This window comes from Gossypium arboreum, chromosome 1 (genome assembly GCF_025698485.1).
Source record: "Gossypium arboreum isolate Shixiya-1 chromosome 1, ASM2569848v2, whole genome shotgun sequence".
Taxonomy (NCBI): Eukaryota; Viridiplantae; Streptophyta; class Magnoliopsida; order Malvales; family Malvaceae; genus Gossypium; species Gossypium arboreum.
Genome location: NC_069070.1, coordinates 109,888,484 through 109,901,343, shown reverse-complemented (window position 1 = coordinate 109,901,343; position 12,860 = coordinate 109,888,484). Strand labels below are relative to the sequence as shown.

General features: G+C 31.7%; 2 protein-coding genes across 7 annotated transcripts; both read left to right on the top strand.

The window, feature by feature from the left end:
* The first annotated feature begins 1,651 nt into the window (after window positions 1-1,651).
* Window positions 1,652-3,564, top strand: LOC108481905 (uncharacterized). Its single transcript, XM_017784971.2, has 4 exons — window positions 1,652-2,201; window positions 2,296-2,745; window positions 2,825-3,134; window positions 3,251-3,564. Exons 1-4 carry the CDS (start codon window positions 1,803-1,805, stop codon window positions 3,385-3,387), a joined length of 1,296 nt encoding a protein of 431 aa, XP_017640460.1. The 5' UTR covers window positions 1,652-1,802; the 3' UTR covers window positions 3,388-3,564.
* A 4,602-nt stretch (window positions 3,565-8,166) lies between these two features.
* Window positions 8,167-12,482, top strand: LOC108480393 (EH domain-containing protein 1). Of its 6 annotated transcripts, none has more exons than XM_053030275.1 (17): window positions 8,167-8,292; window positions 8,382-8,539; window positions 8,609-8,688; window positions 8,978-9,046; window positions 9,139-9,196; window positions 9,376-9,431; window positions 9,522-9,564; window positions 9,651-9,712; window positions 10,000-10,113; window positions 10,227-10,329; window positions 10,427-10,476; window positions 10,680-10,808; window positions 10,892-11,143; window positions 11,262-11,341; window positions 11,484-11,610; window positions 11,709-11,852; window positions 11,992-12,482. In XM_053030275.1, exons 2-17 carry the CDS (start codon window positions 8,455-8,457, stop codon window positions 12,175-12,177), a joined length of 1,638 nt encoding a protein of 545 aa, XP_052886235.1. In that variant the 5' UTR covers window positions 8,167-8,292; window positions 8,382-8,454; the 3' UTR covers window positions 12,178-12,482. The 6 variants fall into 6 exon arrangements, with proteins under 6 accessions (XP_052886235.1, XP_052886236.1, XP_052886238.1 ...); XM_053030276.1 differs by having other exon boundaries at window positions 8,173-8,292; window positions 8,386-8,539; XM_053030278.1 differs by having other exon boundaries at window positions 8,212-8,292; window positions 8,441-8,539.
* The last annotated feature ends 378 nt before the right edge of the window (window positions 12,483-12,860 follow it).

The window sequence follows — 12,860 nt, the reverse complement described above, 5'->3', positions numbered from 1 at the left end:
GACATTAATGTTAAAAAATTTATGATGTAATATTTTTACGTGACACATGTCACTACTCAAAACCTTTCTATATTTTCTTTTAGATTATATAATAATGGTAAATTTTCAATTTTTGTATTTATATTATGCTAAAATTTATTATTCAATCTTGATACTTTAATTATGATAGCTTGATATCTCAATTTTATAATGTCATTTATTAGTCTAAATATTTTATTTTAATTAAAATATTGATACAATTTTCACTAAACTAGCAATACTGTTAAAATTTTCTACTAAATTAAGGTCCATTACAAAGGCATTTTTTCTTCCATGACTATCAATAGCGTTTTTTTAATTTAAAATATATCACTAATAAATTTAATAGAAGAATTTAATGGTGTTAACAATTGAACCTAAACTTTTTAATCTTTAAAAATAAAAGAATTAAATTATAAAAATACAAATATAAAGATTAAAATATATATATATATATATATATATATATATATATATATAGAGACTTAAAATATATTTTAACCTTTAAATATTAATCTTCGTTTATTATTAAAGCCTCATAAGAGTTTTGAGAAATCCTTTTCAGTGTTAAAATTTTTAATTAGATGTTTTATTTTCCTTTTAAATTATTTGTATGTAGTTTAAAATTTTCAAAATTTTAATTAAGTTTTTAAAATTTTTAAGATTTTAATTAGATCCTAATATTTTTAAAAGAAATTGATAAAATATTTCAAAATTTTAATCAAATCCGTAAAATTTAATACCACGTCCCAACATTGTGAACACCGAAGTAGTCATAGAGTTGTTGTATTTAATTGTTTAATATAAATTGGGCCACGTAATAACATTTTGGTTTGAGTTTGAAGAACTAGAAAGCATGAGAGGAGTGGTTGGAAGAGAAAGGAGACGATAAGTGGAAAGTGAGTTCCAATTGAGATTCATAGTAAGTTTGGGATTATAATTTTGGATACCACTATGATTTATGTCCTAAATTTTTCTTTAATTGATTCCGGTTGATATTACTACAAATGTATGAATTATGAAGACGTGTATTCATTTTTAAAGTTATAAAATAATAAAAGAACACCAGACTACATCTTTCCAGATGCAATTTTTGAACAAAGTGTTTTGGACTTATGTTGTGCAAGAAGATGAGTGACAGATCAGGTGCAAACATCATCTAAAGGCCAAACCAGTATTTACCAAGATTTGGTTGGAATACAATGACTTAGGGTTTGAAAAATGCTTATAAGAATTTTAATTTTGTAAAATAAAAAAAATTTTATGTATTTAAATTCATTAAAGCTATAATATATGAAAATATAAACTGAAATTTTAATAAAAATATGAAAATAAAATAATTTATCATCCTATTTTAATATATGTCAAAAAGATAAAATCAGGAAAGCAATCAATCAATCAATAGCCCCTACCCAATGACCATATCACAGAGTAGCAAAGGTAACCCCACCTCCAACCAGCTTTATTCCCCCATCTATACTATTAAAATAATAATCAACTGTTAAATACCTAAATCTGCAATGAACTATCAACACCTATAACCCAAGTCTTAGTATTTAAATATACAAATTATAGTAATAAACAATTAATTGTCTGACTTCCCATGTGGCAGTATCATGTGATGAGATAGATCTTTGCCATCTACAGTGATGGTGATTAGGCTGATTACCCCCTCCATTAATTTTTTAAGTCCCTTCTCCAAGCCGTGTCATTGATGATCTGTAAACAACAAAGAACCACTTGATCGTATATGTAATCCAGTGTTTCAAACAAGCCCTTCATTCATGGGGGACAACATGGAACCTTTGGTGGAACGAACTAGGCTTGCAAGAACCATTTCTCACGCACAAGACGAGTTAAAAAGCTTCAGAACATACCTCAGATGGATGTGCGTTGATCAATCCAACATTTGGATGGGTTGTTTGTCTTGGTTTATGTTCATCGTGTTCGGTCTCCTTGTTCCTTTGGTGTCCCACTTTATGTTAGCTTGTTCCACTTGTGATGCTACACATACAAGGCCTTATGATTGGGTGGTTCAGCTGTCGTTAAGCAGTGTCTCGGCCTTGTCTTTCGTTTGTTTGACGAGGTTCGTGAAAAAACATGGTCTGAGGAGGTTCTTGTTCCTTGATAAGCTTTGTGATGAAAGTGAGACTGTTAGGAAACAATACACTGTTCAGCTCAATGTATGTTTTTTTTTTCTTCCTAAAAAATTTCTGCTGTCATGCCTGTTCTTTTAAATTGAAAGTTTATGGATGTTCTTTAATCCAATATATGCAGAGGTCACTGAAGATTGTGTCATTTTTTGTCCTGCCGTGTTTCATAGCTGAGACTGCATACAAAGTATGGTGGTATGCCTCTGGTGCTTCCCAAATTCCTTTCTTAGGCATTGTGTGGTTGAGTGACACAGTAGCCTGTGTCATGGAGTTATGTTCCTGGCTCTACCGAACCACGGTCTTCTTCCTCGTGTGTGTCCTGTTTCGCCTCATCTGCAATCTCCAGGTTCTCCGGCTCCACGATTTCGCCAAAGTTTTCAATGTCGATTCCGATGTGGGTTCGGTGTTGCGCGAACACCTCAGGATCAGGCGGCAATTGCGGATCATTAGCCATAGGTATCGAGCATTTATAGTATGGTGCCTCATCTTGGTGACTTTCAGCCAATTCACTTCATTGCTTATCACTACAAAGAGTAATTCTCGATTGAATATTTACAAAGCTGGAGAACTTGCTGTAAGTTTGCGATCGAAAAAATCAAACATAACCGAATTCGATTAACATAGATGATTTATCTGTTTCATTTTTGTTGCAGTTGTGCTCTATAACTCTTCTCACAGGACTCTGTATATTGCTTCGAAGTGCAACAAAGATAACACACAAAGCACAATCAGTTACATCCCTTGCTTCAAAGTGGCATGTTTGTGCAACACTAGATTCCTTTGATGAAGGCGAGACCCCGAGGACTCCGGCCATCCATGACCAACAAGTGTTACCACACGTGGGTGTAAATGGTGAATCTGAAGGTGACGATCCGGGTGAAGAAGAAGACGAGTTGGATAACTGCAAGCTGATCCCAGCATATGCTTATAGTACCATTTCATACCACAAGAGACAAGCTCTAGGTAATATATTTTATGTCACTTTTTTAATAAAAAAAAAAGAATAAGAAGAAGAAGAAGCTGAATGTGTTGGTTTTAGTATCGGTGTTGATTTGCATTGATGGTTGCTTTGATGACAGTGACGTATTTTGAGAAGAATCAAGGTGGGATTACAGTATATGGGATAGCGTTGGATAGGAGCACACTGCACACCATTTTTGGGATTGAGTTATCGTTTGTTCTATGGATACTTGGAAAGACCATTGGTATTTCTTGATTTTCAACTAGATCGATTATTGAATCAAATGCTTTCTTGCACAACTTTTCTAAGATTTTGAGCTCATGGGACAGTTTTACTTTATGGGTTTTATTACTAATCCTCGTATCTTGATATTTGGTAGAAGGAAAATTATTTGATCTGTTTATAAAGGAGTTTTTAGTTCCATATATGAAACTTCTCTATTATTGAAGCTCCTATTAAATTAACACATAAGCTGCAAAACCTGGCTGCCACTATTTGGCTCTTTTGATATATTCAATCAAGCAGTAATATATCTAAACCATATTCACCATTAAACAAAACCAGTCACACTTTTCACTTAAGTTTAATAAATCTGTCAGAAAACTTCGATAAATTACCTTCTTTACTATACTTTTCAGTTATCTTCCACTTTCCCCCCTTAACATGGGTATTCATGTCTTCTTTAATTGTAACACCCCTTATCCATGTCTGAGGCCGGGACAGGATATGAGGTATTATTGGACTTAACATACACAATCACATAAAATCGGACCATAAAATTTCATTCAAATAAAAAATATTTATACATATGTATAATGTCCCTTAAACGGGCTTACGAGGCCCTAAGTACGTATCAAAGATGATTTGGGACTAAATAGGAAATTTTAAAAACTTTTGGAAAAACTTAGAAAATTTCATCATGAAGCAAGGTTACATGCTCGTGTGGACAAATGGTAGGCTATGTTCCAAGCCATTTTGCCACCCTCATAACACATGCACACACATATCTCAATGGCATCCAACATGGCATAAATGAACACTTAATAATCGTAAATATAGCTTATGCACGACATTCTCATAAGAACTTACGCATACACAAAGCATCATACTTTATCAAGATTAATCATAACAACTTTCATACTGAGATTATCATTAATACATTTTCACATTTCACCCTTATGCTATAATCTATCCATATGCCAATTATGCCAAAATCAATCATTGAGTACGTAAGTCGTATGCACACAGTCATCTATATCAAACAACATGATCACACCATAAAACATTGGCAAATACACATGAATAATCATATGATTAGCATAAGCCATCATTCATGGCTATATATAAGTTAGACTCATCAAAGATTCTAAGCATATAAATTATAACCCCTAATTATTTTTTTACAATTTTTAATGATTTTTCAAAATCAGAACAGGGGATTCTGAAATCATTCTGACCCTGTCTCACGAAAATTTAAATATCTTATAATCTGAAATTCTTTTACGTACACCGTTTATTCTATGTAAAAATAGATTCAATAAGCTATAATTTAATATTTTATTCATCCTCTAACTCAATTTCCACAATTTTTGGTGAATTTACAAAGTTGGACTACAGCTACTGTCCAAAACAGTTTTAGTACAAAAATGATGATAAATAAGCTCATCACACCTTCACCAATCATTTCCACCATCATGGTATAAATACATATTTATACAACATAAGCATAGACCCATAATCACAAGGTCATCACAAAATCAAATCATGTTTTCAATTTTCATGTACATTTCCACAATCGTAAAATACATTTATCAAGCACATACTATACATCAAATCCACATTTAACATAATACATATATTTTCGCTCATATACGTATAATCATGAATCAAAATATAATATCACATATCCAATGACCAATTTATCTTATTAAAATAATAAAATAAATATTTTTGACTTTAAATCTGTGGTCCCGAAACTACTGTTCCGATCTGACCCAAAAACAGGCTGTTACATCAATTGCTTCGAATTCTTAACTTCTAGGTTTGATTCATCCTTTAGATTCACCCTAATTTAATTGTCTTGTGTCAACCGTATATTAATTCATTGGTTAAGGGTTAAGGTTTAGGGATAGGTTTAAGTTAGTTTTTGTCTTGATTCGTTGCATTTTGATCCGTAGGAAAATCAACAATTTCAATATTAATGGCTGAAGGCCGTCCCCATCAATTTCTTTCTGTTTGTTGTTAACATTAAGTGAAAATAAATTAGTAATTTGAAGGGCTTAGCATGGAAAAAGAATATGACGTGGATTAATTTAATTAGCTGGACTTGGTGGTAGGAAATGCTGGTATAATAATTTCATATCACATTTAGGTTGGTGTAAAAAATAAAAGATAAACTATTAAAAATATTATTATTCGATGCACTCGTGATAATTTTTATTTTACAAGCGAGATTATAAAATTATCTTATTCTAATGTATTTATGACAGTTTGAAAAACCATTTACTAATAAATTGAGGAAATAATTGCTTATAATTACATATTCGTGTCATGTTTGGATAACTATTATAATTAGTGGGTCTCATTTAATTAAATGTAATTATAGTAATCCAATTACACTCTACATGATTTAAATTTAAAATTATTTTATATGATTAATTTTTATTTTTAAATGTTTTGATATAATAAAATAATTCTTAAATTCCTCTATTAAATTTGCAAAAATTAATTTAACAACACATTAATTATTTTCAAGTGTTGAAAACTAAAAAAAAAAACAAGTTTCTAAATATTTTAAACAAATTATAACTGTCTTTGTGTACTCCTAAGTTCAGGCCTTTAAAAAACAATCTCTAAGCTAAGTCTCAAGATCTCTCAAAGAGAATCTAACAAAGCTTTTAAGAAAAGTATGGTATTGATACATTCAAAGTCAGTAGCCACAAGGCGTTTGAGAACAAGATGGTCACGATACATGTTCTTCTTAGTATTGAGACCTATTCAAAAAAGTATTGAGACTTATACATTGTCTTGATCCTTCAAACTGCATTAAATGTGCAAAACTAATGTCTCCAATGGCTAGAAGCTCCCTCCAATGACTCCAAACTTCTTAAAATCAATGAGAGGGTATAAATCTAGGTCAATAACACTTGAAGAAAGGTACGAAACATATGCAAGCATCAAAGTCAAGAGAAAAACTTCTAATTTTTCATTTCTCATTTTTCTCTTGTGCATAGTTTTTTTTTTTTTTTTACTTACTGTAAAATCTTTTCTTACTCTTATATAATTGTATTTATAGCTTCACTCCAAACATATACCTATGAGAGGTTGATTGTTAGTTAGCTAGTCTTCTTTTAGTTGTAAAGATTATACTTAAGGTTTTTGAGGTATAAAACTTTAAGAAGGTTTTTGAGGTATAAAACTTTAAGAGGATTAGAGATGTTTATAGTGTTTGATCTAATACCCTAAGTATAGTATATTCGTTTTGTATACTTGTGTTTTTTGAACAAATCGGTTTAATAAAATTTCAATTGATAACATTAATAGTCTTTGTATATTGTCCTCAATGTTTTTACATGCAAAGAAAAATGGAAATAAATATTGACTCATTGGCTATCTAACGTTTAACTAATACTAAACGGTATTATATGGTCGGTTCATAATACAAAAAGACAACTTGGATCGAAATCGATTCCAAAAGAAAAGAACAAATCGTTAAGAAAAAAAATAAAATCTAAATCATGCTACTAAACTACAAAGGTTTTTGGATGCGTCTAAGACAACTTAGTTACATCAAACCCCTAAAGTCTTATTTATAGAAATGTTAGCAACTCAAACTAGGTCTTCAATATATCCTAGGTCTTCATATAAGTTTAATTGTGCAGATGAAAATAACTCTGAAAAGCTGAAAACAAATCATCTACTTTGTACCGTCGTAACTTAAGTCAAATAATTATAAAAATACTAAAAACAAATCATTTTTTTTTCTTTTTATCTAGCTTAGAATCTATTTTGATGTTGATTTTAATGTAATTGTTAAGGAAATGGAAAAGTATATTTGCTTGTTCTAGTATCTTATTATCTTTACTTTGAATCATTTAATTTAGATATTCCTTTTATCAATATTTAATCATTTCATAAATAAGAGCACCATATCCTTATTAATTTCAATAAAATATACATTTTCCTTTCTTTAATAACAAAATCGAATCAATTTCCATCAATATTTTCCACGCATAGCACACCCACCTTTCAAAAACCTCTTTGGGTTTTTTCCTTCTCATTAAGGATAAAAATGCCGTTTTAGAAAGTAATACTTGCATTTTATTTTATTTTTTATTTTTGAATTCAACGATGAACTATTTTAGTGATGTTTTCTTTTGAGGATTTTAGTGATGTTATTACATTATTTTAATATTGGTATACTAAATAAGCTTTTATTATGATTTTATACTAAGCAGCCAAATGAAGAGGAGCATTTTATTTATTTATTCGACATAGTATTAAAATATTAATTAATTTTAAAATTAATTAATCCATTCATGGATAAATTCAGAAAATATTTTTAAGGATCGAAATTAAATTATAAATTTTAATAGTCTATATCTTTGTAATTTTAAAAGATTAAATTAAATTTTTATCATTTTTAAGGGGTTAAAGTGTAATTTTAATTTTATTAATTCAAAATTTTAAAATTTTAAAGAATTTAAATAAATAATTTTCTATTTTAAGGAGAGTCGAGCCCTACCAGCTTCTAAATACGCCACTCAATCTTTCTTAAATCAAATTCTTATTTTAAAAAGATATTAATGTAAATTGTTTAAGCTTTTTATAAGCAAAGAGTTTGTTTGGACATAATGAACTTAATTTAATGTAATTATGTTTTTATTCAAGCAAGAAAAATGTAATGTAGTTTCATTTTCTTAATTTACTTCAAGTTACTGCAAATCGGCTCTATTTTCATTTTTAACATTTTTCAATAATAACCACTCTTGGCGCGAGTGTCAAGAGAAAGCAACTATTAAAAAACCTATCAGAACGCTGTCGTTCTAAAAACCTTCAAAAAGCCGTTAAAACTCGAAGCCTTTATACGACGACGTATGAACTTCCCCTTTTCGTGGTGTTAAAGCACTCTCTCCCTCGCAGGAAAAAACGCGGACGGTGGTACGGCTACAGCATTGTATTTTTTTTTCCTTTTTCAGTTTTGTTCCATTTTTTGTACTTATTTTCTTTCTCTCTCCACTGTTTCGAAGCCAGCTTCTCTTTTATCGAACGCTTGAAGTAACTCAAAAAAAAAAAAAAACATCTACAGTTTTCTCTTCAGCAATGGAGATTGGGAGCGGTCGGATCGGTTCCTGCTCTAAAGAACACCAGAAAATTTATCAAGAGTGGTTCAACTTCGCTGATTCAGGTACGATTTTAGCTTTACTTTTTGTTCAAATTTTCGTTTTACTAATTTTTAATATCTTCTTTTCGGTAGATAATGATGGACGCATTACTGGAAATGATGCAATCAAGTTTTTTGGTATATCAAATTTATCGCGACCAGATCTCAAGCAGGTCAATATTCTTCTATTTTCATCGTTTTTGGTTATTTTTATTTTTATTTATTTATTTAAGTTCAGCTTAAACTTGAAGTATCTATTAAAAAAAAACATAAGGGAAGTTTTAATTGCTTCTGTTACTTGATCGTAATCTCCAAAAGTAAGTCTTTAATTGAATAATTGAAGTTTGATTTTCCGTAAATTTAGTCAAAATCCAAGGGAACTTAGAGTTTGATTACTGTTCTTGTTTCCTTTATGCTATTTTCTAAATGATTCAGCTACATTCTTGTTTTGATTCCTTAAAGGTGTGGGCGACTGCTGATTCTAAGAGACAGGGATTTCTTGGTTTCAAAGAATTTGTTTTTGCTATGCAGGTTAGGAGTTGCAAGTTTCTCTGGATTACGATATAGTATATATTGCTTATTGATTTCTTCTAATCTGACTTCTTGTTACTTTTAATGCTTAGCTGGTTTCGCTGGCGCAAGAAGGTCATCAAATATCACATGATCTCCTGAATGGTGATGGTATGATGATTTAGCATGTACCTCTTTCTGAATTGCATGGTTTGAATGTTTAATTCGTGCTGAAAACTTTTGAGGTGCATTTATTTATTTAGAAGCTGTTTTTTTGGTTGTTTTGCCAGTACATTTATAGTCTTGCATAATAGTCAGAGCTAATGTTAAGGTATGCTGATATATTGCAGTAGACTTTGAGAATATTAAACCTCCTGTGATGGAAGGCTTAGATACATTAATCATGGTATGTGGCTTCTTTCTTTTACCTTCTTAAACTCTATGTTCCATATGCTTAGCGTCTGGAATTTCTTATCATTTTGCTTGATTTATTCAGAGAAAGAAACAATCTTCAAAGTCAATTAGCCTTGAAAGCAATGGTATGACTTTCTTGTTGTAACCTTTGATGATTAGTTTACTCCGATTTCACTATCATATGTTATTTTTACTAGTTGGGGGCTTGCAGGTAGTTCTTCAAATCAAACATCACCTGCATCTCAATGGTTTTCTTCAAAATCATCAAAGAAGGTTTGTTTTGTCATTTTATAGTTGATCTTCCTTTTCTGCTGATGCTCTTGTTACTACCATTTTAGTCTAGGTATAGGGTTTAGGGCTATAAATAATTCCTTTATTTATATCAAATTCATATTTGTCTCTTTATTTTACTTCCATAACACTTATTTTTTTTAGCTTTGGTATTTGTGTTGTTAATGATGTTAATATCTGTCTAATTCCTTTACTTGATCCTTTTTTAGTTTGTTTTTATTTGTCTGCATCCTTAGCATGTGTAACTAATCCTTTCTTGTATAGAACAGATATCTTTGTCCTCTGTGACTTCAATTATAGACGGCTTAAAGAGATTGTACCTTCAGAAGTTGAAGCCTTTAGAAGTTGCATATCATTTTAATGATTTTGTATCCCCATTGTTGGTGAGTGAGTTGTAGATCCTACTCAGTTTTAACTATCCTTGACTATGTGCCAAAAGTTCTATTTAACAGCTCTGTAAAGCTAATCAGCTGGTTCTGATTTTCGTTTATTGCAGACAAACAGTGATTTTGATGCCAAACCAATGGTTATGCTTTTGGGTCAATATTCCACTGGGAAAACAACCTTCATTAAACATTTGCTTAAGACTAGTTATCCAGGCAAGTGATCCCCTCCCTCTCACTCTCACTCAGACAAATCACTAATTTAGAAGCCCCCCCTCCTTTTTCATTCATATATTTTTGTTATCATTTTCAGGAGCTCACATTGGACCTGAACCAACGACTGACAGATTTGTTGTTGTTATGGTAATTCAGAATTGCTGTTCTGCAGATCTAGCTTGGAGAGTTTCCATTACTTGGTGGTTTTAAAATCAATTATGGAAATTGAATCTTAATTTTCTGTATACTGTCTATACTGCTTTGTTTGTTATCATTTGATGTTTGCTGTAATTGTGGAATTTTGTTTTGATCTCGCGTGTTATGCACATACTCTCTTTCCCTTTATGCAGTCGGGAACTGATGAAAGAAGTGTTCCAGGGAACACTATCGCTGTCCAGGCAGATATGCCATTCAGTGGCCTCACTACTTTCGGAACTGCATTTTTGTCGAAGTTTGAGTGTTCTCAAATGCCACATCCAGTGAGTTAATTGTTCAATTCTAGTTTGCTGTGATTAATTTTTCTGCTTATATAGAATTTAATACCTTCTTTTCATGTCTGAAGCTGTTGGAGCACGTAACATTTGTAGATACTCCTGGAGTGTTATCAGGAGAAAAACAACGAACACAACGAGCCTATGATTTTACAGGTGTAACGTCATGGTTTGCTGCAAAATGCGATCTTATTCTTCTTCTGTTTGATCCTCACAAGTTAGATGTAAGTGATGAATTCAAGCGCGTGATATATTCTCTGCGTGGTCACGATGATAAGATTCGTGTGGTTTTGAACAAGGCAGATCAAGTTGATACGCAACAAGTAAGCATTTTGGCAGCCATGTTTCTGAACCACTAGTCTTTCTTAGATGCAACTACTGATGGTTGGATTTTCACGTATGGTTGGATTTTCATGTACCCATCTTTGCCTTTTATTGCAGTTGATGAGGGTTTATGGAGCCTTAATGTGGTCACTTGGGAAAGTCCTTAACACCCCAGAGGTTGTGCGTGTGTATATTGGGTAAGCTCTTTCTGCTCGTCAATCTTAATGACTGAAACAAATGTGTCCAAATGTTCATTGTTGCATATTACTTGAAACTTCTTTTAAACTATGATGCATCTTGGTCTTAAACTTTTTGATGTTAATATCTCATCTTTGGCAGTTCATTCAATGACAAGCCTGTAAATGAAGCTGCAACAGGACCAATTGGGAAAGAGTTGTTCGAAAAAGAACAAGAGGACCTTCTTTCCGACCTGAAAGACATTCCAAAGAAGGCTTGTGATCGTCGAGTAAGTTCATTGTACTAATTTTCCTGTGAAAAGAAATGAAGTTTTCTAAAAAAAAGATACGTGTTAAGGGGAAGTTTCGGTACTTTGTTTACCTGCAGATAAATGAGTTTGTGAAGCGTGCTAGAGCTGCCAAGATACATGCTTATATCATCGCTCACCTTAAGAAGGAAATGCCTGCTATGATTGGGAAAGCAAAAACTCAACAGAGACTGATCGATAATTTGGAAGGCGAATTCGGAAAAGTATTCTCTCTTCTCTATTGTGTGTGTGCGCGTGTGCATGCGTGTGCGTGCATGTATCAGTGCTTGCAAGTTTACATTGAATATTAAATTTGTTTATCATGCATCAATTTCTTATGCAAAAAATCTGTTTGTTATATAGGTTCAAAGAGATCATCACCTACCACCAGGGGATTTTCCAAATGTGGAACATTTTAAGGAGATTTTGTCTGGTTACAACTTCGACAAATTCGAGAAGCTAAAACCTAAAATGATTCAAGCTGTTGATGACATGTTGGGTTATGATATCCCTGAACTTTTGAAGACATTCAGGAATCCCTATGACTAACGACTGCTACAAATTTCTTATACCGAACATGATGCTCAATATTTGATTCGATTAACGACAATATCTCAATTCTACATTAGCAATCTTTAGCCAGATTTGTTGTAGATTATATCTTGTATTAGGTCCTAGAGCTGCTGTTCTTGGCGAGTTTTATGTTTCGATTTTTCTTAAACATGTAAAAAACGATGATCCTTAAACTAAGCTGATAGCTTTACGACATAATTATGGGATCAAAGATTTTGTGGGTCTGATACTCACACCTTAAACTACCACTAGAAGTGCAATAAAAGTTAAATTTTCTTAAATGTTTTGTAATTGATATAGTTTTTGAGGATTTTTATTCTTCTATTGGAAGTCTTACGGTCCTTCAAATTGTCCTCGTATCAGATTGCGACCATGATTTTGAAAGAAAAAGTGTAAAAATATGTGCTAGAAGAAGCCAATCTTTTTCTTTTGGAAAATTTGCATTCTTATTGAGAGGCATAACCTTAACATGTCTCCAGTAATGGTTTTGTTTTCCGACTATTGAAAATTATGGTGGATTAACAAAGTAAGAGTGTATTTTGTGCCTGAACAGGTGCAATCAACTAGCTGAGGTAGAGCTCTTTTTTTGTTGAGGGTTACAAACTTTCAACAAGTTTAGTATTATTTTCGATTGGGGTTTATCTTTCTACTTTACAGGA